The sequence below is a fragment of the Rhineura floridana genome, chromosome 3 (assembly GCF_030035675.1).
Source record: "Rhineura floridana isolate rRhiFlo1 chromosome 3, rRhiFlo1.hap2, whole genome shotgun sequence".
In the NCBI taxonomy this organism is placed as follows: domain Eukaryota; kingdom Metazoa; phylum Chordata; class Lepidosauria; order Squamata; family Rhineuridae; genus Rhineura; species Rhineura floridana.
Genome location: NC_084482.1, coordinates 208,784,641 through 208,808,000, shown reverse-complemented (window position 1 = coordinate 208,808,000; position 23,360 = coordinate 208,784,641). Strand labels below are relative to the sequence as shown.

The following is a 23,360-nucleotide window of genomic DNA, read 5'->3' as shown; positions in this document are numbered from 1 at the left end:
ATTAACCTTTAAATCCCTATACGGTCTCGGCCCAGTTTATCTTACGGAGCGCCTTCAACGCCACCAATTATGCCGCCCGACAAGATCAGCCACACAGGGCCTTCTCTCAATCCCGCCGACAAAAACAGCTAGATTGGCGGGAACTAGAGAGAGGGCATTCTCAGTGGCGGCCCCCACCCTCCGGAACTCCCTCCCACAAGATCTACGGCACGCCTCTTCCCTAAATGTATTTCGTAAAGCCTTAAAGACCTGGCTCTTTCAACAGGCCTTTGGGATTTCCGGGGAGGGTTAATTACTGAGATTGAAATGCCTCCTACCCTGTTTTAATTTTATTGTCTGCTGCTGTATTGTTTATATATTGTATTAATGTATTTTATCCCATTGTGTTTTAACTGTTTACATGTACGTCGCCTAGAGTGGCCATCGGCCAGATAGGCGACACATAAATTAAATTTTATTATTATTATTATTCAGCTCCTGTCCGCTGCAGGTTCTTGCTGAAGATGGGCAATCTGAAAGGCTATACCAGCCTTCCTCCTCTTCGGATGCACACCTTAACGTGGTGAGCGGGTTTGAGAGTGTTGAAGAAGCTGACAGCAATACCGTCAGGAGTCTAGACCAAGAGGCTAGACTCCTAGCAGGGGCACCCAAAGCGGAATAATCAAAGCAGAGACACCAGACTTAAGATGCATCCAGACTCAGAGGAAGGCAATGGTAAACCACCTCTGAATATCTCTTACCAAGAAAACCCTATGAACAGAGTATCCAAAATGAAATGTGAGAAGCATGAACCAGGGAAAGTTAGAAATTGTCAAGCAAGAAATGGAACGCATCAGCATTACAATACTTGGAGTGAGCAAACTAAAATGGACGGGAATGGGACATTTCCAATCAGGCAACTACAAAATATTTTATGCAGGAAATGAGAAATGAAGAAGAAATGGGGTTGCTTTAATAGTGAGAAGTGATGTAGCAAGAGCAATTAGGAACTACAACACAAGGTCTGAGCGAGTGATATCAATGAGATTAAATGGGAAACCTATCAATATTTATTTATTTATTTCATTCCATTTCTATACCGCCCTTAGCCAATGGCTCTCTGGGCGGTTCACAGCAAGGAATAAAATACAATACAGTAAAATAAAAATCAGATAAAATCACTAAAAACATACAGCTTGAGCATTAACAACTTGGTATAAAATTAACTTAACATTAAACATTAAAATGCCTGGGAGAATAAAAAGGGTTTAACCTGGCGCCGAAAAGATAGAAGAGTAGGCGCCAGGCGCACCTCATCGGAAAGACTGTTCCATAATTCGGGGGCCACCACTGAAAAGGCCCTGGATCTAGTAACAGCCCTCCGAGCTTCCCTATGGGACGGGACTTGGAGGAGGGCCTTAGATGTTGAACGTAGTGAGCACGTAGGTTCATAGCGGGAGAGGCGTTATTATTATTATTATTATTATTATTATTATTTATTAAATTTATATACCGCCCGACTAGCGATAGCTCTCTGGGCGGTGAACATAAAATAGTATAAAAATACAATGAATAACAGAATAATATTAAAATACAATCAACAATACAATAAACATTATTAAAATTAGATCAATGTAACTTAAAATGCTTCAGAGAATAGGAAGGTTTTGACCTGGCGCCGGAAGGAAAGCAGAGTCGGCGCCAGGCGTACTTCCTCAGGGAGACTGTTCCATAGTTCGGGGGCCACCACTGAGAAGGCCCTAGATCTTGTCATCACCCTCCGGGCCTCCCTGTGAGTTGGAACCCGGAGGAGGGCCTTCGTAGCAGAACGTAGTGCACGGGCCGGTTCATATCGGAAGAGGCGTTCCGCAAGGTATCGTGGTCCCGCACCGTATAAGGCTTTATAGGTTAATACCAACACTTTGAATCTAGCCCGGAAACATATTGGCAACCAGTGCAAGCTGGCCAGAACAGGTGTTATATGCTTGGACCGCTTGGTCCTTGTCAGCAATCTGGCCGCCGCATTTTGCACTAGCTGTAGTTTCCGAATTGTAACCATCATCCAAGTCTATGCTCCGACGTCAAACGCAGAAGAAGAGGAATTGGAGAGATTTTATGCAGAAGTACAGGAAGAAATTGATCACACACCAAAACAAGATGTGCTGATAATCATGGGGGATTGGAATGCAAAAGTAGGGAACAGAGAAGAATTAGGAATTGTGAGGAAATGGGGCCTAGGAGACGGAAACGAAGCAGGAGAAAGACATTGAATTCTGTGAAGCCAATAATTTGTTTCTTGCAAACACATTTGTTGAACAACCAAAAAGACAACTGTACATGTGGACATCACCAAATGGTCAATATAGGAATCAAATTGATTATATAATTGGTAGCAGAAGGTGGAGAAGTTCCATACTTTCTGCAAAAACAAGACCAGGAGCAGACTGCGGTACAGATCATGAACTGGTCGTATTGAAAGTCACAGTAAAGCTAAAGAAGACCAACAAAGCAATCATAACGCCAAAATGAAATTTAAATAACATCCCAGAAGCATATAAAGATCAAATAAGGAATAGGTTTGAGGCTTTAAACTTAGTTAACAGAGAACCAGAAGAACTATGGAATGAAGTCAGAGACGTTATCAGAGAAGAATGCAAAAAGACAAAGAGAGAAAGGATGACTGAAGAAACTCTTCAAATGGTTAAAGTGAGAAGGAAAGCAAAAGCAAAAGGAGATAGAAACACAGTCAGAACCCTAAATGCAACAATACAGCGACTAGTATGTCGGGATGAAGAGAACTATTACAATAGTTACTGTATAGAAACAGAACAGGATAACAAAAAGGGTAGAACAAGAGCCCTATTCCAAAAGATTAGAGAAATTAAAGGGAAATTTAAACCAAGAGTAGGGATGTTGAATAACCAACAGGGGAACACACTGACTCGGTAGATGAAATAAAAGATGGAAGCAATACACTGAAGAACTCTAGAAATGAGATGCCCAGATGACAGATTCATTCACAGAGGAACCGTATGATGAAGAACCAGAAATTTTAGAATGCGAGGTGAAAGCTGCTCTTAAAATACTTGGAAGAAACAAATCACCAGGAATAGATGGCATACCAATAGAGCTGCTACAAGCTACTGAGACTGAATCTGTCCACATTTTGACTAAAATCTGTCAAGAAATATGGAAAACTAAACAATGGCCCACAGACTGGAAACGTTCCATATACATCCCAATTCCAAAGAAAGGGTATCCCAGGGAACGCAGTAATTATTGAACTATTGCCTTAATATCCCATGCAAGTAAAGTAATGCTCAAGATTCTACAACAAAGGCTCTTGCCATATATGGAGCGAGAAATGCCAGACGTCCAAGCTAGATTTAGAAAGGGAAGAGGCACCAGAGATCATATCAACGCATTTGAAATGTGGTGTTGGAGAAGAGCTTTGCGGATACCATGAACTGCGAAAAAGACAAATAATTGGGTGTTAGAACAAATTAAACCAGAACTATCACTAGAAGCTAAAATGATGAAACTGAGGTTATCATACTTTGGACACATAATGAGAAGACATGATTCATTAGAAAAGATAATAATGCTGGGAAAAACAGAAGGAAGTAGAAAAAGAGGAAGGCCAAACAAGAGATGGATTGATTCCATAAAGGAAGCCACAGACCTGAACTTACAAGATCTAAACAGGGTGGTTCATGACAGATGCTGTTGGAGGTCACTGATTCATAGGGTCGCCATAAGTCGTAGTCGACTTGGAGGCACATAACAACAAACCAGCCTTTCCCAACCAGTGTGCCTCCAGAGGTTGTTGGACCACAATTCCCATCTTTCCTGACCATTGGCAATGCTGGCTGAGGCTGATGGGAGTTGTGGTCCAACATCTGGAGGCACACTGCTTGGGAAAGGCTGGGCTATACTATATGGAACACTCAGGAGTCAATTGAGGGAGGAAGGCCCAAGTGCCCAGCGATCACTCATAAATAGGTATAAAGACTCAGCAAACCAGATTAAGAGCCACACCGAAGAATATTAACAGAAAATTAATTTATTGATCAACAAAATATTAGAAGAGAAAGAGACACACGCCCTTTCACACAGCAAGCATTAGGCACTCTACTTACAAACTCAGAAGCAAGAGTATACAAGGAAAGATTTTTACTGGTGGACTGCTCTGCTCCGATCATGGCTGAATCTGCTCAGAATGGGTGTTCAACAAAACCCAGACTTGGCTTTTATACACTTCTCATTCTATCTTATGATTATTATTTCCTTGTTTCATAGCTTAGCAGCTCCTATATCACATCTATTAATCAAACTGGCTAAATAACATTTCACATCCTAAAAACGGTCATATCCTATTAATCTATCTCTATTCCAAAAAAGTAAACTGAATGGCTAATTGGTTAAATGATATCTCTGCTCCAAGAGAATTTGAAGGTCCCCACAGTCATCATGACTTCGTGTTTTCTTGTGTGTTTACCCCACCACAGGGACTGGCGCATATTCTTTGATCACAAATGTTCTAGCAGTCACTTGTTACATAGCCATCAAAGTTATTGTGGTTACACCTTCTACACTTGCTTTCAACCACAATTCTTGGAAGCTTTGTATTCTTGGATCTGCTGCAGATGGATGATATCTCCTGCACCCTCGTTTCCTCTTGTCACAGACATTCACCTGAAAACATCTGTCTGAAAACATTTATAACACTAAAAGGAAAGAGGTCAATTCAGGGAAAGGTCAACGCCTTATTCCCTTAGCTTATGCTATTAACTATTCTTATCCTAAATTAGAAATGATTGTAAGTAACTATAAAACTAAACACCTGAAAATAACCATAGATCATGATTAACAAGTGTTACATTCAATTAGACATATATACCTTGGCTCAAGCACAAACTCCTTAATTCCAAAGTGTCAAAGAATTGTCCCCCTGGGGTCCCTTGCCCTCAGCACTCCAAGGTGGGTTCTTTGCTTCCGAGAACAGTCCCTGCACCTTTGGGTCTCTGCTTCTCAGGCAAACTATCCCTCCTTCAGGATTAAATCAATGGTAGAACTGCCACCTTTCCAGCTTCCTTCTCTAAGAAAGGGGATCTCAGAGAACTAAGTGAGTTCTAAAGCTATTAACCCGCATTAAATATCAGTAATCAGTAGCGTTCAGCAATCAAGTACTGGATTTAGAATCATTACTCTCAAATCAATACACACCATTTATAAAAGAGTCCTTTATTTAAAAGAAAGGAAAGGGATATACAAAAAGAGAGCAGCAATTGTTTCCTTAAAGCTAATCGCCCCCAGCCTGGCTACAAGAGATACATTGGCATAACAAAGGTGAGAGGTTCAATACAGACAAAAGAATATAACAAAGAGCTTACTAAACTAAGATTCTACACTCACAGTAGAATAGCCTGGTCCCCCATCGGCTTTTCCCTGTAAAACTTCAGGCGAGTCGAGATAGATGGAAATAGGGAACAACTGAAGGAGCATCTTTCATTTTTATGGAGTTTCCCGGTCAACAGGGAGGGGTGGTGGCAAATAGCTATATTCTGCCCCTGCCGTGATCCACTCCTTTGAAGATAAGGGGGTTGGACAGCCTCACCCAGGGGTCCTGATCTACAACACCCCCACTTCCTGACTTTTGATCTCAGGAAGCCGATAAGGGATAATAGCTAAGCTTCAGTTGCATCTTCTTGTAAGGTTGCAAATTGTCTGAAACTGAGCCATGGATCTCCCCTAGTAGGGTGTCCCAGGGATCCACAAGCTCCCAGAATTCTCTCTGGTTGACCAATTTCAGCTTGACCAAAACTCTTCTCAGAAGAACAATGTAGAATTCAGCTATTACAGACAATAATTACAACATGCAAAGCTGGTAATAACTTTATGCAACACTAAGAAAAATCCCTTCTCCTCTAAAAGTGTAAAATTATGCATATTGGAGCAAAAAATCTGAATTTCACATATACGCTCATGGGGTCTGAACTGGCGGTGACCGACCAGGAGAGAGACCTCGGGGTTGTAGTGGACAGCATGATGAAAATGTCGACCCAGTGTGCGGCAGCTGTGAAAAAGGCAAATTCCATGCTAGCGATAATTAGGAAAGGTATTGAAAATAGAACAGCCGATATCATAATGCCGTTGTATAAATCTATGGTGCGGCCGCATTTGGAATACTGTGTACAGTTCTGGTCGCCTCATCTCAAAAAGGATATTATAGAGTTGGAAAAGGTTCAGAGGAGGGCAACCAGAATGATCAAGGGGATGGAGCGACTCCCTTACGAGGAAAGGTTGCAGCATTTGGGGCTTTTTAGTTTAGAGAAAAGGCAGGTCAGAGGAGACATGATAGAAGTGTATAAAATTATGCATGGCATTGAGAAAGTGGATAGAGAAAAGTTCTTCTCCCTCTCTCATAATACTAGAACTCGTGGACATTCAAAGAAGCTGAATGTTGGAAGATTCAGGACAGACAAAAGGAAGTACTTCTTTACTCAGCGCATAGTTAAACTATGGAATTTGCTCCCACAAGATGCAGTAATGGCCACCAGCTTGGATGGCTTTAAAAGAAGATTAGACAAATTCATGGAGGACAGGGCTATCATTGGCTACTAGCTGTGATGGCTGTGCTCTGCCACCCTAGTCAAGGCAGCATGCTTCTGAAAACCAGTTGCTGGAGGCCTCAGGAGGGGAGAGTGTTCTTGCACTCGGGTCCTGCTTGCGGGCTTCCCCCAGGCACCTGGTTGGCCACTGTGAGAACAGGATGCTGGACTAGATGGGCCACTGGCCTGATCCAGCAGGCTCTTCTTATGTTCTTAAGCTGGGCTTGACAAGGTCCCAGAACAACCAAAAATCTAGTAGACTTGGAGTTCATCCAAAAATAAAGGAAAAAAGTAGTAATAACCTATTGTGAGAAAGAAGAAAGAACATCACAAGAACTACTATTTCAGAATTGGGACCCAGTTTGATTCCCCCCCTTCCTGTTCCTTTCCCTGTGTCATTTTTTTTTTAGTGTAAACCTGTGGGCAGGGATTGTCTGACTTTAACTGATTTAATGTCTCCTCTGGGATGCACACCTTAACGTGGTGAGGGGGTTTAAGAGTGTTGAAGAACCTCAGAGCAATGCCATCAGGAGACTAGACCAAAAGGCTCCAGCAGGGTCACCCAAGGCAGAATGGTCAAAGCTGAGACACCACAGTAAGATGCATCCAGACTCAGAGGAAGACAGTGGAAAACCGCCTCTGAATATCTCTTACCACGAAAACCCTATGAACAGAGTATCCAAAATGCAACACAAGATAGTGCTAGAAGATGAGACCCCCAGGTCAGATGGCACTCATTGAGCTACTGGGGAAGAACAAAGGACAAGTATGAGTAACGCTGTGACTAATGACATAGCTGGGTCAAAGCCAAAAGGAAGCCCAGAGGCTGATGCGTACAAATGCAAAAGGAGAGTCCAGAGTTGTACGATGCACACAATAGGAACATGGAATGTGAGAAGCATGAACCAGGGAAAGTTAGAAATTGTCAAGCAAGAAATGGAACGCATCAACATTAGAATACCTGGCGTGAGTGAATTAAAATGGACGGGAATGGATCATGTTCAATCAGGCAACTACAAAATATTTTATGCAGGAAATAAGAAATGAAGAAGAAATGGGGTTGCTTTAATAGTGAGAAGTGATGTAGCAAAAGCAATTAGGAGCGATAACGCAAGGTCTGAACAAGTGATATCAATGAAATTAAATGGGAAATCTATTAACATAACCATCATCCAAGTCTATGCTCCAACGGCAAACACAGAAAAATAGGAAATGGAGACATTTTACGCAGAAGTACAGGAAGAAATTGATCACACACCAAAACAAGATGTGCTGATAATCATGGGGGACTAGAATGCAAAAGTAGGGAACAGAGAAGAACTAGAGATTGTGGGGAAATGGGGCTTAGGAGATAAAAATGAAGAAGGAGAAAGACTTACTGAATTCTGTGAAGCCAATAATTTGCTTCTTGCAAACACATTTTTTGAGCAACCTAAAAGACGACTGTACACGTGGACATCACCAAATGGTCAATATAGGAATCAAATGGATGATATAACTGTAGCAGAAGATGGAGAAGTTCCATACTTCTGCGAAAACAAGACCAGGAGCAGACTGCGGTACAGACCATGAACTGTTAACATTGAAATTCAGAATAAAGGAAAAGAACATTATCAGGGAAGAATGCAAAAAAGACAATAAAGCAAAAGCAAAAGGAGAAACACGGATAGAACCCTAAATGCAGTAATACAGTGACTAGTGCGTAGGGAGAAAGAACTATTAGAATAGTTATTGCATAGAAAAAGAAAAGGACAACAAAAAGGGTAGAACAAGAGCCCTGTTCCAAAAGATTAGAGAAATGAAAGGGAAATTTAAACCAAGAGGAGGGATGTTGAATAATCAACAGGAGAACACACTGACTGACCGAGATGAAATAAAAGGAAGATGGAAGCAATACACTGAAGAACTCTATAAAAGAGATGCAAGGATGACAGATTCATTCATGGAGGAAAAATATGATGAAGAACCAGAAAGTTTAGAATGCGAGGTGGAAGCTGCTCTTAAAATACTTGGAAGAAACAGATCACCAGGAATAGATGGCATACCAATAGAGCTGCTACAAGTTACTGAGACTGAATCGGTCCAAATTTTGAGAAAAATTTGTCAACAAATATGGAAGACTAAACAATGGTCCACAGACTGAAAGTATTCAATATATATTCCAATTCCAAAGAACAGGGATCCTAGGGAATGCAATAATTATCAAACTATTGCCTTAATATCCCATGCAAGTAAAGTAATGCTCAAGAGTCTACAACAAAGGCTCTTACCATATTTGGAGCGAGAAATGCCAGATGTCCAAGCTGGATTTAGAAAGGGAAGAGGTACCAGGGATCATATCGCAAACATATGTTGGATAATGGAACAGACCAAGGAACTTCAGAAGAAAATCACCCTGTGCTTTATAGATTACAGCAAAGCCTTTGGTTGTGTAGATCATGAAAAACTATGGAATGCTTTAAAAGAAATGGGCGTGCCACAGCATCTGATTGTCCTGATGCGCAACCTATACTCTGCACAAGAGGCTACTGTAAGGACAGAATATGGAGAAACCCATTGGTTCCCAATTGGAAAGGGTGTGAGACAGGAGTGTATTTTATCACCCTATTTGTTTAATCTTTATAGAGAACATGTCATACAGAAAGCTGGATTGGACCAAGATGAAGGTGTGAAAATTGGAGGGAGAAATATCAATAATTTAAGGTACGTAGGCGATACCATACTACTAGCAGGAACCAGTAATGATTTGAAACGAATGCTGATGAAAGTTAAAGAGGAAAGCACAAAAGCAGGACTACAGCTGAACATCCAGAAGACTAAAGTAATGACAACAGAAGATTTATGTAACTTTAAAGTTGACAATGAGGACACTGAAGTTGTCAAGGATTATCATTACCTTGGCACAGTCATTAACCAAAATGGAGACAATAGTCAAGAAATTGGAAGGCTAGGACTGGTGAGGACAGCTGTAAGTGAACAAGAAAAGGTTCTCAAATGCAAATGTTCTAAAAAAGTGTTCATTCAGGCTATGGTGTTCCTGATCTCTGTGTATGGATGTGAAAGTTAGACAGTGAAAAAAGCGGAAAAGAGAAAAATCAACTGATATGTGGTGCTAGAGGAGAGCTTTACAGATACCATGGACTGCAAAGAAGCCAAATAATTGGGTGTTAGAACAAATTAAACCAAAACTATCATTAAATAAATAAATAATAGTAGTGAGAAGACTTGAAGGCACATAACAACAACAAAGTAGTTAAGAAAGAAGAAAGAACATCACAAGAACTACTGTTTCAGAATTGGGCCTCACGTTTGATATTTCCCCCCTTCCTGTCCCTATCCCTGTGTCATTTTTTTATTTAGTGTAAACTTGTGAGCAAGGACTGTCTCACTTTAATTGATTTAATGTGAACCATCCTGGGAGTCTTTTTGGCTGAACGGCGGGATACAAATGTTATAAAGAAATAAATGATTAATAGTAATGGCACTGCATGGATTCTTTTTTTTAATCCCCACAGACACCCCAACTTTATTCCAAATTGCCCTTTTCTTTCACCACACTTTTTCTAAATAAAGATTACTTTCTGTATTGGTAAATGACAGGCCACGGGACAAACACCTGTAGAAACAGTTTTCCATCATTTTAGGGGCCACCATGAAAACATTTATAAGGTTCGACCCCTGTATGAGTTCTTTGATGTATAGTAAGCAAGATGGCATTGCTGACTGAAGCTCTTTCCACACTCCAAGCATTTATGAGGTTTCTCCTCTGTATGAGTTCTTTGATGCACAGTAAGGGCGCTACTCCGACTGAAGCTCTTTCCACACTCCAAGCATTTAGGAAGTTTCTCCCCTGTATGAGTTCTTTGATGCAAAGTAGGATTGCCACTCTGAAGCTCTTTCCACACTCCAAGCACTTGTAAGGCTTTTATTCTGTATGGGTTCTTTTATGACAAGTAATCTGGTAATGCTTCCTGAAGCTCTTTCCACACTCCAAGCATTTATAAGGTTTGTCCCCAGTATTAGTTGTTTGATAATCAGTAAGTTTGCTACTCTGACGGACGCTCTTTCCACACTCAAATTATTTATAGGGTTTCTCCCCGGTATGAGTTCGTTGATGTGAAGAAAGGTTGCAATTCCAACTGAAGCTCTTTCCACACTCCAAGCATTTATAAGGTTTCTCCCCTGTATGAGTTCTTTGATGTGAGGTAAGGTGGTAATGTTGACTAAAGTTCTTTCCACACTCCAAGCATTTATAAGGTTTGACCCCTGTATGAGTTCTTTGATGCAAGGTAAGGTTCCCAAACTGACTGAAGCTCTTTCCACACTCCAAGCATTTATAAGGTTTGACCCCTGTATGAGTTCTTTGATGCAACGTAAGGTGCCCAAGCTGACTGAAGCTCCTTCCACACTCAAAGCATTTATGAGGTTTCTCCCCTGTATGAGTTCTTTGATGCACAGCAAGGGTAGTACTCCGACTGAAGCTCTTTCCACACTTGAAACATTTATGAGGTTTCTCCCCTGTATGAGTTCTTCGATGTACAGTAAGGGAGCTACTATAATTGAAGCTCTTTCCACACTCCAAGCATTTATAAGGTTTCACCCCTGTATGAGTTCTTTGATGCAAAGTAAGTTTGTTACTCTGACAGAAGCTCTTTCCACACTCCAAGCATTTATAAGGTTTCTCCCCAGTATGAATTTGTTGATGTGAAGTAAGGTTGCCACTCCAACTGAAGCTCTTTCCACACTCCATGCATTTGTAAGGTTTCTCCCCTGTATGACTTCTTTGATGTGAAGTAAGGTAGTGATGATGACTAAAGTTCTTTCCACACTCCAAGCATTCATAAGGTTTCTCCCCTGCATGAGTTCTTTGATGTGAAATAACGTGCTCAAGGTGACTGAAGCTCTTTCCACACTCTAAGCATTCATAAGGTTTGTCCCTTGAATGAGTTCGTTGATGCCAGATAAGGTGGTAATGTTGAGTAAACTTTTTTCCACACTCCAAGCATTCAAAAGGTTTCTCCCCTGTATGAGTTCTTTGATGCAAAGTAAGGTGCCCAAGCTGCCTGAATCTCCTTCCACACTCCAAGCATCTATGAGGTTTCTCCCCTGTATGAATTCTTTGATGCAAAGTAAGGGCACTGCTCCACCTGAAGTTCTTTCCACACTCCAAGCATTTATATGGTTTCTTCCCTGTATGAGTTCTTTGATGTGAAGTAAGGTTCTTTCTTTGAGTGAAGCTCTTTCCACACTCCAAGCACTTATGAGGTTTCTCCCCTGTATGACTTCTTAGATGCCCAGTAAGGGAGCTACTGTGACTGAAGCTCTCTCCACAGCCAAAGCATTTATATGGTTTGACTCCTGTATGAGTTCTTTGATGTGATGTAAGGTGGCCACTTTGACTGAAGCTCTTTCCACACTCCAAGCACTTGTAAAGTTTGTATTCTGTATGAATTCTTTGATGTAAGGCAAGGTAGGGATGATGACTAAAGCTCTTTCCACATTGCAAGCATGTAAAAGGTTTGTCCCCTGTATGAGTTCTTTGAGGCAAAGTACAATGGTAATGATGACTGAACCTCTTTCCATACTTCAGGCATTTATATTGTTTTCCTTCTGTGTGCACTCTCCTATGTACAGTAAGGTTTGAGCTTTTGCTGAAATGTTCCTCGTGGTCTGAGCATCTGTATGATTTCTCTCCTGCGCGACTCTTCTGATGTCTTGTCAGTTTACACTCAGGAGACATCCTAGTTTCCTTTAGGTGAGTAGTTTCTCTTTGAATTTTATATTCACCACCCTCAGAAGCTCTGGATTCATCCCCTTGTTTCTGCATTTCTCTCCCCTCTTGCCTCTTGCCTCTATGTTGCCTCCCCAATTTCCGTTCCTCCTTCTGCTCCTCAGCTCTTTCTGGTGACAGCTTTGATGGATCCCCCTCAGCCGTGATACCCCAGACATCTCCTGCTACAATGAAAAGAAAAGCTGGTAAAGCGCTATGGAGAAATGCTGTGTATCTATCTATCTGTTTATGACGTGGAATATTGGAAAAATATTTCTGGGACCTCTTTGGTTGTTAGAGTATAATTGTCAAAGTTCAAGGCCTTCTACTGCTCAACAGTACCTGACGGGTGACTTGGCTGATGAAGATCAGAAGAAGGGAGCCAGTGGCTGTATTAGGCCAAGAAGCTGCCCTGTGTAATGATCTTACACAGGAACGCAACACAAGTGGATTTTTAAGATCAGCTAAACTGTCCATGCAGCCACAAGATCAACTAGGGGAGATATGGGGCAGAAGGAAGATTGCCCCCAGTAGTGGACAAAGTTATGGGTAAATGTGGCTGGGGTGGAGATTTAGGGGATTTGACTCTAAGGTAAAAGCCTCTAAGAAACAAGTGTCATGAACATTATCTCCTGAGACTTTATATCTGATCAAGCACATTTAGGATCCCAAAGTACTAGGAGGCTTTAAAGGAATTCTATGGAAATGGAGGAAGTGGAAAACGATCTCACTGAGGAACTCTGAGTAATTGTGGGAGGGTGTTCCATAGACCCTAAAATATATATTTTTAAAAAATACAAGTATCTTAACTCAGGTTCATACAAAGTGAGGCTGAGGGAACTATGGTGGGACCCAATACCCTACAAGAGCCAAGGAAGAAAATATAAATTTGTGCAGCAAATGAAACTCAATTTCTTCTTGGACAGAATACCAGTATTTAAACAAGGACAATTACTTTTCTATTAGTGCACCTCTGAAAAAGTGAGAGGAGAGACAACCTGAGCAAGATGCATTATCAAAGAGACCTGTTTTAATCACAGAAGATGGAAGACTGGTTAGATGGGAAGGTTCTTAGCAGTCATTTCCAAACTGTGTGCCACAAGGAAATGAATGAATTAGCTTACATATGGTTCCCAGGCTGTCTCCCATCCAGGCACTGACCAGACCTGACCCTGCTTAGCTTCAGCAGGGTGCTGGTCTCATGTGCCTTCAGACCATAGCCTGGGTGTCAATAGGATGACACTATGCCAAACACCCAAGAGTCATCAAATCCTGTCAGGTCTGCATTTCTCAAACAGGTGGCTGGAACACACCAGTGGGCCTTAATGCCTCTGATCCATAGCTGGTGCAATGCCTCCTCACTCGCTTGCCCAACTCCTTGCATGCTGAGTAAAAGAGGCCAAGATACAGAAAGGTTCAAGGGTGGTGAGAACAACAGGAAGGTCTCCCTCCTTTTAAGGGGAAAAGGCCAGTGTTTCTGTATGTGTATGGATTGATTGGTCACTGTGACTACTATAAATAACCGGACAAACTAGGCATAGAAAGGAAGGGGAGAAGAGAGCAACGTTCTTGTAGGAGGAACAAGTGAATGTAAAAGGAGCAGGGAGGAGGGATGAAGGAATCTGGCTGGGATTGGGGGGGGCAATAAGGTACCAATGGAGCATGTAAAGAGAATGGGAGATGAAATTACAGAAGATGGGTAGAAATATGTTGAGAAGTATGTGGGGGTGGGAAGGGGAAAACGTATATGAAAAAAGCCTTCTCTCCCTACAGCTCCTGGACCAGCAAATTCTGCCTAAAAGGGGGAGACTGAGTCGCAAAGTCTCCAGACAAAGGTCTGTACTTAGCATGGGAAAGATGAGCTATGGAACTTCTTGACACAAGGTAAACCCTGTTGTAAACCATAAAGCAATTTGCAAAGATGGACCAGGCGTCAGTAGGAAATAATAACTGCCATCTGATTATGCCATATTTTGCTTCCCTCTGTCTGAAACTGGTGGGCTTCAGTAATCTTCAGGTGTTTCAAGTGAGCCCTGGGGTTGAAGGGTGTGAGACCCCTGCACAAGCTGGGGGGCACCTCAAGTTCAACAGTCTTGATTTGTGCCAATTTAGCCAGAATGCCCAGAGACAGAGGGGTCCCATCACACATCTGAGCATCTACCTGCTGATCTCTCCTCTCCTGAAAAGCCAAGGACTAAGACTTCTTCTCCTCCGCCTTCCTCCAGGTGGGAGATGGGGATAGGTTTAAAACTCAGAGGTCCTTTGTGAAACAGAGGAACTTGCCTTAAACAGAGCCAGTCCATTGGCCCATCCAGGGGTGGGCGGCTGGGAGGAGCTGCACTATGCCCCTGGCCTCCCAGTGCTGGTCTCGCTGCTGCCTGCCTTGAGGAATAGGGGGAGGAGCAAAGCAATGGGGCGGTCGGGGTTTGTGGGGAAGCCTCCAGAGCCATTCAGGTGCCCTACACAGCCTGAACCCAGCACTCCCCGCCTGCTGCTCCTGGACCTCTCCAGCTTAGTACAGCGTCCTCTGAATAAAACGGGGAGACCCACCCACCCACTCCCAAGAAGAGACCTGTCTGGTCAGAAGATAAGAGATGAGACAAATAAGTCATGGCAGATGTACCTATTGGCCATGATGGCTGTGTTACCACCAGTATCCGGGGCAGTATGCGGATCACAAGTGGGGAGGGTGCTGTTGCACTCATGTCCTGATTGTGGACTTCATAGAGGCATCTGGTTGGCCCCTGAGAAAGGAGAACCCTTGACTAGACGGGCCTTTGGCCTGATCCTGCTCTTCTTACACTCTTATGTCCAGGGTAAGTCCATCAACACCCTTCCAGTGATCTAAAGGGGATCCTTACCCAGAGAGGTGATCATCTCATGAATCTCCACCATCACCTCCTCGTAAAGAGCTCTCTGGCCTGGATCCAGCAGGACCCATTCCTCCTCCGTGAAATATATGGCCACCTCCTCGAAGGTCACCGGCCCCTGGAAGATGGAAACAAACACATTCCTCATACATTCTCACAGGCAAGGAGCGGCAATCATCTGTTCCCCACTCATAATCTGAAGGGAGATGCTGGAAATAGGGACTATTCAGAAAACACCAGGTTGAGACAGCATTGACGTAAAGGGAAAGTGCTTTAGGAACTCATATGTGAACTTGCTGATGTTCTAACAAATATATGCATTTTGTCCTTGACATTGCCTTCCATATCTGACGACTGTTAAGTGGCCAACAGAAAATGATTTTTTAAAAAAGAGGATCCAAACAGCATCCAGGAGATTAAGAGGATGGTTAGCTTAATATGTCTTTTGAGAAAACTAGTGGATAATATTATAAAAGACAGAATTTGCACTTCTTCACACAGCTTGGATATTACAGAGATGAATGCAGTAATGTATGGTGTGGAGAAACCAGACAGAGACACATTTTTCTCCCTCTCTGATGCTATAGTCGAGGCCGTCCGATAAAGCTACATGTTGGCAGCTTCTGGACAAACAAACAGAAGCACTTCTTCACACAGTGCAGAGCCAAACTCTGGAATTCGCTACCACAACATGCAGTAATGGCCACACACTTGGACGGCTTTAGAAGAGGATTAGACAAAGTCATGGAGGAGAAGGCCATCAATGGCTACTAGCCATGAGGGCCATGTAGTACCTCCACTGTCAGAGGCAGTATACCAGTGAATGCCAGTTACTGGGAATCACTGGGAGAGTGCTGTTGTGCTCAGGATCTTCCCAGAAGACTCTGGCTGGCCACTGTGTCTGGACTGGACTAGATGGGTCTTGGGACTAATCCAGCAGGGCTCTTCTTAGGTAGTGTTCAGTTCAAAGGTTTATGGGAAAAACCAGTGGAATCTACAGCCCCCCACAGAAGGAGCCCCAGAAGCACAAGGGTAAGAGACAAGGCTCCCTGCAACTAGTCCCCCTGGAACAAGGATGGACCCACTCCGCCTGTCCCCAACTTTTCTCCCCGATGATCTTTCCCCTACCTGAGCTGGCTGCATGGTGGATGTTTCCTCTCCTGGGTAAAGGGGGGAGGATCCAGAATGTCACTCTGATGCCATTTTTCAGACTGTGAAGGGAGAAAATGTTGCCAAGTATTACTTAAATAGCACACAGCCCTATTTAGCCAATCCCCTCATGTTAAAATGGAATATGAGGTTCTTAAATTGCCCCAACAGGCAAAGGGTGGTGACCCAACAGGGATCGAGAAGCTAAAATATTTTTGGAGAGGTTTATTTTAAATCAGTCAGGAGAACACCAGTGAATGCATTTCAGCTTAAGGAAAATATGAGAATAATCATATCAGAATGAAATGAACAGCACGTTGCACATGAATGTACCCTGATTAAGGGAGAAATGAGGGAAAGTCTACGTAACCAACGATTATCTAGAAACAACATAGAATATGAATATGGAACATAATATTTAGGAAGAAGACTATCCACGATTAAAATTAAGGAAAACTTAACTGCTGCTGAATCCTATACAGGCCCACCTAAACTCCACCAGCCCTCTAGTTCGAGTTGACTACATGATCTCAGCTGACCCAACTAAATGGCCATTTGATGGACAAGAAAAGAATCATAGAATAGAATCGTAGAGTTGGAAGGGGCCTTGTAGGCCATCGAGTCCAACCCCCTGCTCACAGCAGGAAATCCACAGCTAGAGCATCTCCCGCAGATAGCTGTCCAGCCTCTGCTTGAAGACATCCAGTGAAGGGGATCCCACCACCTCCCTAGGCAGTCGGTTCCATTGCCGAACTGCCCTTACTGTCAAGAACTTCCTTCTAATGTCCAATCTGAATTACACTCCTGCAACTTAAAACCATTAGACCTAGTCCTACCCTCTGGGGCAACAGAGAACAAATCTATACCCTCCTCTATGTGACAGCCCTTCAGGTACTTAAAGAGTGCAATCATGTCACCCCTCAGCCTTCTCTTCACCAGACTGAACATGCCAAATTCCTTCAACCTTTCCTCATAAGACTTGTTCTCCATACCGGCATCCCTCCTGCATGCTCCTTTCCCTTCCGGAATCAGCAAACCTCCTTTCTCTCCTTCATTGCCCTTTCCTTGGTAGCCTGTATCTCCCCACCCTACTTGGGAGAAAAAATCCTCAGTTGCTCCTGGCCTTTCCATCGCACTGCTCAATTGTATACCCAAAATCATCCTTCCTTAATGATTTTTTAAAACAGGATGCCACATCTCCTCCCTTCAAAATGGAACTCAGTCCCCCAAAGCCAACCTTGCCTCCCTCTCAGCCTGAGATTGTTCTCTTCCCTCCCCCCACCCCATGCCTCCCGCACAAAGCCCCTCTGGAGGTGCTGTCAAGAATCGTGCTCCTTCACTCGCTCAGTGCAGAAAGGGCCAAGCACCTGTGGAGGGGTCTTTTTTCTCTCTTCCGCTTTCAGGGCAGGCCACCCCCACTACCAGCAGAAAAGGAGAAATTGCCCAATATTTTGAAGAGATTAACTCAGGGAAAGGAGGGACCTTTTTAGTGGCTTGAAAGGCAGGGGGCTGATTTAATGGGAGGTGATCTGGGCACGGGGGAGAGGCTACCCGTTCTTGTTCACATTTTCAGGGGCATATACAGTAGGGCCCCGCTTACCGGTGCTCCACTTACCGGCATTCCGCTAATGCGGTGGCTTTCCTCCCCTCTTTTAAAGCCGCTTTTGCATTATTTTGGCATCATTTTCACACGACGCACCCTATTAAAGTCAATGGGGTTTCGCTTTATGGCGATTTCTGCTTTATGGCGGGGGTCCGGAACGGAACTCGCCATATAAGTGGGGGACTACTGTACAAAAATGATAGATACTATGGTGGCTTTTCCTGGTCACCAGAAAGACTCACTGAATGCTCAGTCTTGCAGTCTTGGGGCATGTGCATGTTCTAATAGAACCAGGCTAGGCCTACCAAACGACTCAAAAAATTGTTGGTGTTTCAAAGAACTCAAAACCTTTTATCATGCACCTGGCGCAAGTGTGGCAGAGTAAGTCTTGCCAACTTTTTTTCTGACTCTGCTTCTGCGCTTTTAACACCCACCTGGCACATAGGAAGAGAAAATGGGATGTTGTTCCCAACCGTTTGAATCAGTTTCAGGAAAAGCTTCACTTGTTCAAAGCTTCACTTGCTCAACTTGTTTCATCTGCCAAGTTACTTTCAAAAGCAGGAGGGCAGGGCCACCCGTTTGCTTTATTAAATCAAGCAGCAACCTTAATTCTGGGGGAGATGGAAATCGAGGAGGGCGGGCTGGAGGGGATTTCCCTACCGGCATCCCAAATTGTGCACCTTGATCTTGAGGCTCCCTCCATGCAGCCCCCCTCTGATGCCTCTGCAAGCAAAAAGAGACTCACCCGCTCACTTCAGTTGGTCTGAGTTGGCAGGAGAGGAAAGGGAAGTCCTTTTTTGCAACCTTCCCTGGTGCTCTGAAACGGCTGCTCTGTTAGGGTGGTTGTTAAATATTAAAGCACAGAGCGGCGGAAGCCTTGACTGCTTCACAGGGAGAGCAAGGGGAGGTGGTCAGCTAGTTTCTGTACTCTTTCCCTCTTCCACATTAAGAAAAATAAAAATCCCATGCATCCTTTTAAAAAAGGGCTGTCAGGGAAAATGTTTAGCTGAGGATAAAGTCCTCTTTCTTTACCTGCTAGACTTCTGTGGGCAGGGCCTTTTTCTGTTGACTTATACGGGGAAACATTCCATTCTCCTATAATCCCCCTGCAGTCTGAGGTGATACAATCCAGAAACAGATTTATTGCCTAATCTACTTCTTCAAAGAGGTTACTGTGCTGCTCCCCAATAGTGCACTTCTCAGACGTGTAAATGCCCTGCATGAAAATCAGGATGAATGCTCCTTGTCGTATCAACAGCCCATAAACAAATGAGGACAAACACTCAGTAAAGATCTAACAGAGTCTAACTCTCCCTCTTTAAGATGGCAGCCTAAAAGCAGAATTCTTATGAGTGTTTCTCAACCTCACTTCTCCAGAGACAAAAGAAATGGATCCTGGCTGGGATTACAATGCTGAATTGGGTTACTAGTTCCCAATTTCTCATTTGCCTGAAAGTTCCAAACACTAAAAGGAAAATGCACAGTTCCCTGAACTCCCAAGTAAAGTTTATACGTCCCTCAATCCCCAAATATGAGCTGGAATGCCCCATATCAAATATCTCCATGATCAGGGGACTCCCCCTCCCTTCTGCTACATCAATAAAGTTATTCAGTTCAAATTATCAGGCTTGCAAAATGCTCATAAATGTATGAGGAGACCATAAAAAATACGTAATAAGGAAAATGTCTGCCTGGCCCAGAGATTCCTGCAGGTGCATGGCATGGACAAGGGCATCTACACACAATGAAAACAGGTGAAGATTGCAGGGAAAAAAATACTAACTGGGGTTGCCCACCCCAAAATATGCTTTGCGTTCTTAATGTTTGCTTTTAAAACAATATTACACCATTTTAAATGTCATGGCTTCCCTCTGAAGAATCCTGGGAAATGTAGTTTGTTAAGGGTGCTAGGAAGAGAGATTGACTGTTTTGGGAACGGTAGCTCTGTGAGGGGAATGGGGGTATCCTAACGACTCTCAGCACCCTTAACAAACTACAGTTCCCAGGATTCTTTGAGGAAAACCATGATTGTTTATAGGCGTATGGTAGTGCTTCACATTTATGGTGCAGATGGGGCTCAAATCATTCATCAGTCTCATGAGCAGTCAAGGAGGAAACAGTTCATTTTAAGTTATCCAAAATGTAATGTTCCGCCCACAAAACTATAGCATTTATTGATAGAGGAGGGAGATTGCATCTGGGGCAAGTTAGGAAAGAAGCAGCCACCACGGATGTTTGCTGAGCTCAGGTACTTAAGACGCTCTTCCAGAGGTATTCTACAGAATTCAGATTGTAAGTCACAAATATGCAGTATACAAGGTATAAAAGATGCAATTAAAAATACAGTTAAAAACCATACAACATCTAACAGAGGGCATTACAACAGCTGCAACAGCCAGAAACATTGTTAAGTGGTCCACCAAAAGCATCGTCAACTTTCAAGTGGTCCATGGGGAAAAAAGTTGGGAGCTGCTGATGTGATAGGAGGCATGGAGAGGCGACTATTTGACACGGGGGATTTACTTCTGAGTAAACATGCACAGCATTGCATGGTGGGCGGAGGGGGGGAAAGGAGGAGGAAAGGGTGGACATCCTCAGCTAAGCTCTTCCCTACCTTGAGTCAAAGGAAGCTGCCTTATGCCATCTTAGACCATTGGACCATCTAGTTCAGTAATGTCTACACTGACTGGCAGCAGCTCTCCAAGATTTCAGACTTTTCCAGCCTGACCTGTAGATGCCGGGAATCACACCTAGGACCTTCTGCATGCCAGGCAGGTGCTCTTCCACTGAGCTCTCTTCCCTTCCCCAAACAGTGAGCTCCCATTCAAAACAGCCCCTCCCCATCCACGGCGGAAGGGTATCCAGGGGGCCTGGTGGAAGGTGCTGAATGGCCTCGATGTCAAAACAGGAGCAGAGAAAGGTTGGGCCTTAGCCTTGCTGGGGGCAGGTGCTGGGGGGAAGGAACAATATTGGCACCGGGCTCACAGGCCCCAACAGTCTGATGCCCGCCCGAGATCAATCCCCCTCATAACGCCAGAGGAGCCGGGCTGATGGGTCAGGCCATAATGGGCCCATCCCGATGCTTCATTTAGAGGCCAAGCGGGGCTCCAGTCTGCAAGGAAGACCTGAGAGCGAGAGCAAGAGCAACTCCCTCCCCCCCTGAGATTCCCAGGGAGGAAGAGAGCCATCGTGGCTAGCAGCCAACGACAGCCCGATCCTCCAGGAATGCGGGCAACCCTCTTTGAAAGCCATCCAGATTGACGGGCATACAAAAGCACAGCCCCTGTTCCCACCCAGCCACCACCACCCCATGCAAGGCGGCTTACTTTGCACCAGGCCCGCCGCCTCCCTCTCCCGCTCTGTCATCTGGAGCGTGCAAGAAAACCACGCAATGGAGGCAACGGCTTGGCTGAGATTGCAGTGGATTGCACGGAGAAGACCTGAGGCTCTTCAAAAGTGGGCGCCTGAAGGTTTATTCCCGCCCTTTCCCCACCTTTCCTCCGTGTCTCCTTTCAGCTCCTTCCGGAGGAAACTGATCCCGCGTTTTTCAGACGGGCAGAATTGGGAAGCGCAATGAGCACATAAGCTCAGAGAAGGGGGAAACCATGCACACTTCCGGTTCTCATGCGAAGGCTGTCGTGCTCAGGCAAGAGCACTGTGCCAATACTGTAAAAAGAAAAAGAGAAAAGGCTGGGGCCGCTTTCATGGCTGCCATACCTCTTGCGTCTCTGTTTGCTACTGGCGTTTTTCCTTACTAATATTATGGGTTGGGAACCTGAAGTGTCAGGTTGGGGTTGGGTTGGTGCGGGGTCGGCAGAAAAACGGCGCAATGGTGGCAATAAAATTTGTTTCCCACCTTTCCTTCTTGGCTCTTTTCGCTCCCTCCGGAGGAAACTGGCTAGACCTCGTTTTCCAGACGGGAGGAAGAGGGAAGTGAGACCACCATATTTTGTTGTTGTTATGTGCCTCCAAGTCGACTACGACTTATGGCGACCCTATGAATCAGTGACCTCCAAAAGCATCTGTCATGAACACCCTGTTCAGATTTTGTAAGTTCAGGTCTAGCTACTAAGATTGCCTGGGCCTCCAGTGACAGAACTGGATCTAGGAACACCCCCAGACTGTGTACCTGCTCCTTCAGGTGGACTGCAGCGCCATCCATGGCAGGCAATGGACCAATTTCTCGGACATGGGAACCACTCACCAACCGTGCGTCCGTCTTGCCAGCATTCAAGCTCAGCTTATTTACCTTCATCCATCCCACCATTGCATCCTGACAGCGGTCCAAGGCTCATACAGCCTCTCCTGATTTAGATATTGTAGAGAAGTAGAACTGAGTGCCATCAGCATAATGATGACACCTTGCCCCCAAACCCCTAATGACCATTCCCAGCAGCTTCATATAGATATTAAATAGCGTTGGGGATAAGAAGGTATCCTGCAGCACCATATAGTAGGCCGAAAAGCAATCACCCAATGCTACTCTCTGGACTCTGTCCAGTAGGTAAGACTTGAACCACCATAACATAGTGCCCTCATTTCCCATTCTCCTGGTCCAAGATGGCACCATGGCAAACGGTATCAAAAGCCACCGAGAGATTAAGAAGCAGGAGCAAGGTAGCACTCCCCTTCTTCCACCACCACATCCTGGAGGCCATGAGGTCCTGTGTCTCTGCATTGATGTTGAAGTCACCTAGAACTATCATCCTGGTATTCTCCAACAGCAAACCAGAGACCACTTCAGCCAGCTTGGCCAGAAATGCCACTGGGCAATAGGATGGTCAGTAGACCAGTAGCATCCCAAGACTGTCTCTCTCTGTCCCAACACCAGGTTCGGACCCTCTAAGCCCATCCCAAGATCAAGGGTGAAGGAGATGGTGCGTCTATGGACAACGTTAACACCCCCTCAACCCCCTAGCCTAGCCTACCCCATATGGTCACCAGCTGAGTCAGGTCAGGCCCACCCAGCTCACCTATCTAAGTCTCAACAACAGATGCCAAGTCAGCCTCTGAGCATGGTCTTATTGTGGACTGACCTGGCATTCAATAACAGCACCACTAGACCAGAGGACTCAGTGGATAAGCTACCAGTAACGTCTGGAAGAGTGAGAGGGCTGAGGCGGGGGACAAGGACCAAACATCTAGGTCTCCACCCCAGATGGTGGTCAGCCCCTCCACTCCGACTACACCTTCCCCAACCCACTGCCACTGAGATTATCATTATCACTGAGAGATTTATAAACCACTTCTCAACCAAAAGCTACAAAAGCAGTGTACAGTACCAAAAAAAATATTACAAACTTAGCAAACTAAAGGCAATAAAACCATTTCTGCAACTGTACAATTTTTATTCCATGAAATGACACGGCCACACTTCA

General features: G+C 44.3%; 1 protein-coding gene across 1 annotated transcript; it reads right to left on the bottom strand.

Annotated features, from left to right (window-relative positions):
• Positions 1-4,699: 4,699 nt before the first annotated feature.
• Positions 4,700-21,532, bottom strand: LOC133381373 (zinc finger protein 883-like). Its single transcript, XM_061620421.1, has 4 exons — positions 21,309-21,532; positions 16,359-16,441; positions 15,222-15,348; positions 4,700-12,545 (listed from the first exon to the last, which is right to left on the bottom strand). The coding sequence occupies exons 2-4, from the start codon at positions 16,371-16,373 to the stop codon at positions 10,669-10,671; spliced, it is 2,019 nt and encodes a 672-aa protein (XP_061476405.1). The 5' UTR covers positions 16,374-16,441; positions 21,309-21,532; the 3' UTR covers positions 4,700-10,668.
• Between the last annotated feature and the right edge of the window lie 1,828 nt (positions 21,533-23,360).

What these genes read in the sequence shown, in the direction of transcription:
- LOC133381373 (XM_061620421.1), bottom strand. An exon ending in TGAGATGATCACCTCTCTGG is followed by an intron (nt 12,546 to 15,221) that starts GTAAGGATCCCC and finishes TTTTCATTGTAG; the next exon opens with CAGGAGATGTCTGGGGTATC.